Here is a 1421-nt window from a genome sequence, read left to right as displayed (position 1 = left end):
CTAGCATGTTACTTCTCAATGTGTAGACATGATTGTCACTGGATATTACTTTTTTGTTTTGCTTGATAAGCTTTAAAAGGACAGATAGTGTCAGGATGTGTAGAACTGCTGTGGGGACTTTTTTAAATATCAAAAACAAACGGATATTGGAGCGATTGTTGAACCAGCAACAACACAAGTTTATAGCCTAAAAAGGGGCTCACTTGACTGGTACTTTTTTCTAGAGACTATTTAGTAAACGAGTCCTCACTCTTTCTCTTTGTGTTTGACTTCACTTCATTATCATCCTCACAGGTTTGATCAGTTAGGAGATGTTTGCCACAGCCACCAGAAACTTTGTGGAGGAGGTGGATCGTGGAGGCTTGCTGATCCCAGTTTCCAGCTTGAATGACACCATTGCTCTTCTGACAGTGGTGGTGAAGCGCAAGCGTTTTTGGGTCTGGCAGAAGCCCAAGTATATTCCCACTGATTTCAACCTCAATGATCTACTAACAGGAGACACACCTATAAAGCCCGGTAAACATCACATCAATCCACACTATTATACTGTGTTATCAATTTATTGTTTAATACCACAGAAAACCTAAACACCTCTGCAAACCCTGTGTACAGGTGTTATAGAGATAGACTTCATCAAATACAATGGCACTTATGGTGAAAACATCCAGGGGAAAGTGGATGCAAGTTTTGTCCACTCAAATGCGAGCCTGGAGGGTAAAGATTCTTCCAGACTCCAATCATTATTTGGCAGTCTGAAGAAAGAGGAAGTGGATGTGCAGAAGCTGCTGCGAGACTCCAAAGACAGGTTAATTCCCCCTACCTGTTTCTACTTTCCTGTCTGGTGGCGTTAAATAGGGTCAGCGTGAAAGAAAAACATTGTATAAGACATCTGACAGGCAGTATGTTAAAGATCTGTAAACAGCAGGAATGATCTTTGCCCAGCTATAAAGTTGGAAGACGAAACAGCAGGTTGGGTAGAATATTAACACTGACAAGGAAATTGCATGTTTGGTTCAGAATGGTTTTATTTTGAAATTCTAGTCAGGTTAAGTCAAGAGTTTCAAGAATTCCATTTCTGTGTAAATGTCATATTTCCAAGAATATTCCCTGTTAAATATTAAAATTATGTTTCTTTGATTCAATGTGTCAGGGTCCTGGACATGTCCCATTGTCTGGTCCAGCAGACAAAAGAGAAGCACAGACAGGTGTTTGGTGTCGTGAAGGAGCGTATTGTGACTACGCAGCCCTGTTGGGTCATAGAGGAGGTGCAGCAGGGAGGACAGTGTGGAGGAGGACTGAGCCTCTGTGGGCCCAAGAGCCCAAAGGTACAATATCAGAGAAACTCATTCTTATAGTAGATTAATGGTTGTAATTTAACCCTTTGAAACCTGAGCAAATTGGCTTGATTTCTGTCAAAAAAA

The 1421-nt window shown here is 41.1% G+C and overlaps 1 protein-coding gene across 1 annotated transcript; it reads left to right on the top strand.

The window, feature by feature from the left end:
* Positions 1-299: 299 nt before the first annotated feature.
* On the top strand, positions 300-1325 carry LOC121963284 (gasdermin-E-like; the record flags this gene model as incomplete). The annotated part of the gene is made up of 3 exons (XM_042513593.1): positions 300-516; positions 613-805; positions 1151-1325. Coding segments are annotated over exons 1-3 (573 nt in total), but the record flags the coding sequence as incomplete, so codon positions are not given.
* Positions 1326-1421: the final 96 nt, after the last annotated feature.

This window comes from Plectropomus leopardus, unplaced genomic scaffold, assembly GCF_008729295.1.
Source record: "Plectropomus leopardus isolate mb unplaced genomic scaffold, YSFRI_Pleo_2.0 unplaced_scaffold10716, whole genome shotgun sequence".
Lineage (NCBI taxonomy): Eukaryota > Metazoa > Chordata > Actinopteri > Perciformes > Serranidae > Plectropomus > Plectropomus leopardus.
The sequence above is the reverse complement of the archived record's forward strand: the minus strand, read 5'-3'. Positions and strand labels throughout refer to the sequence as shown.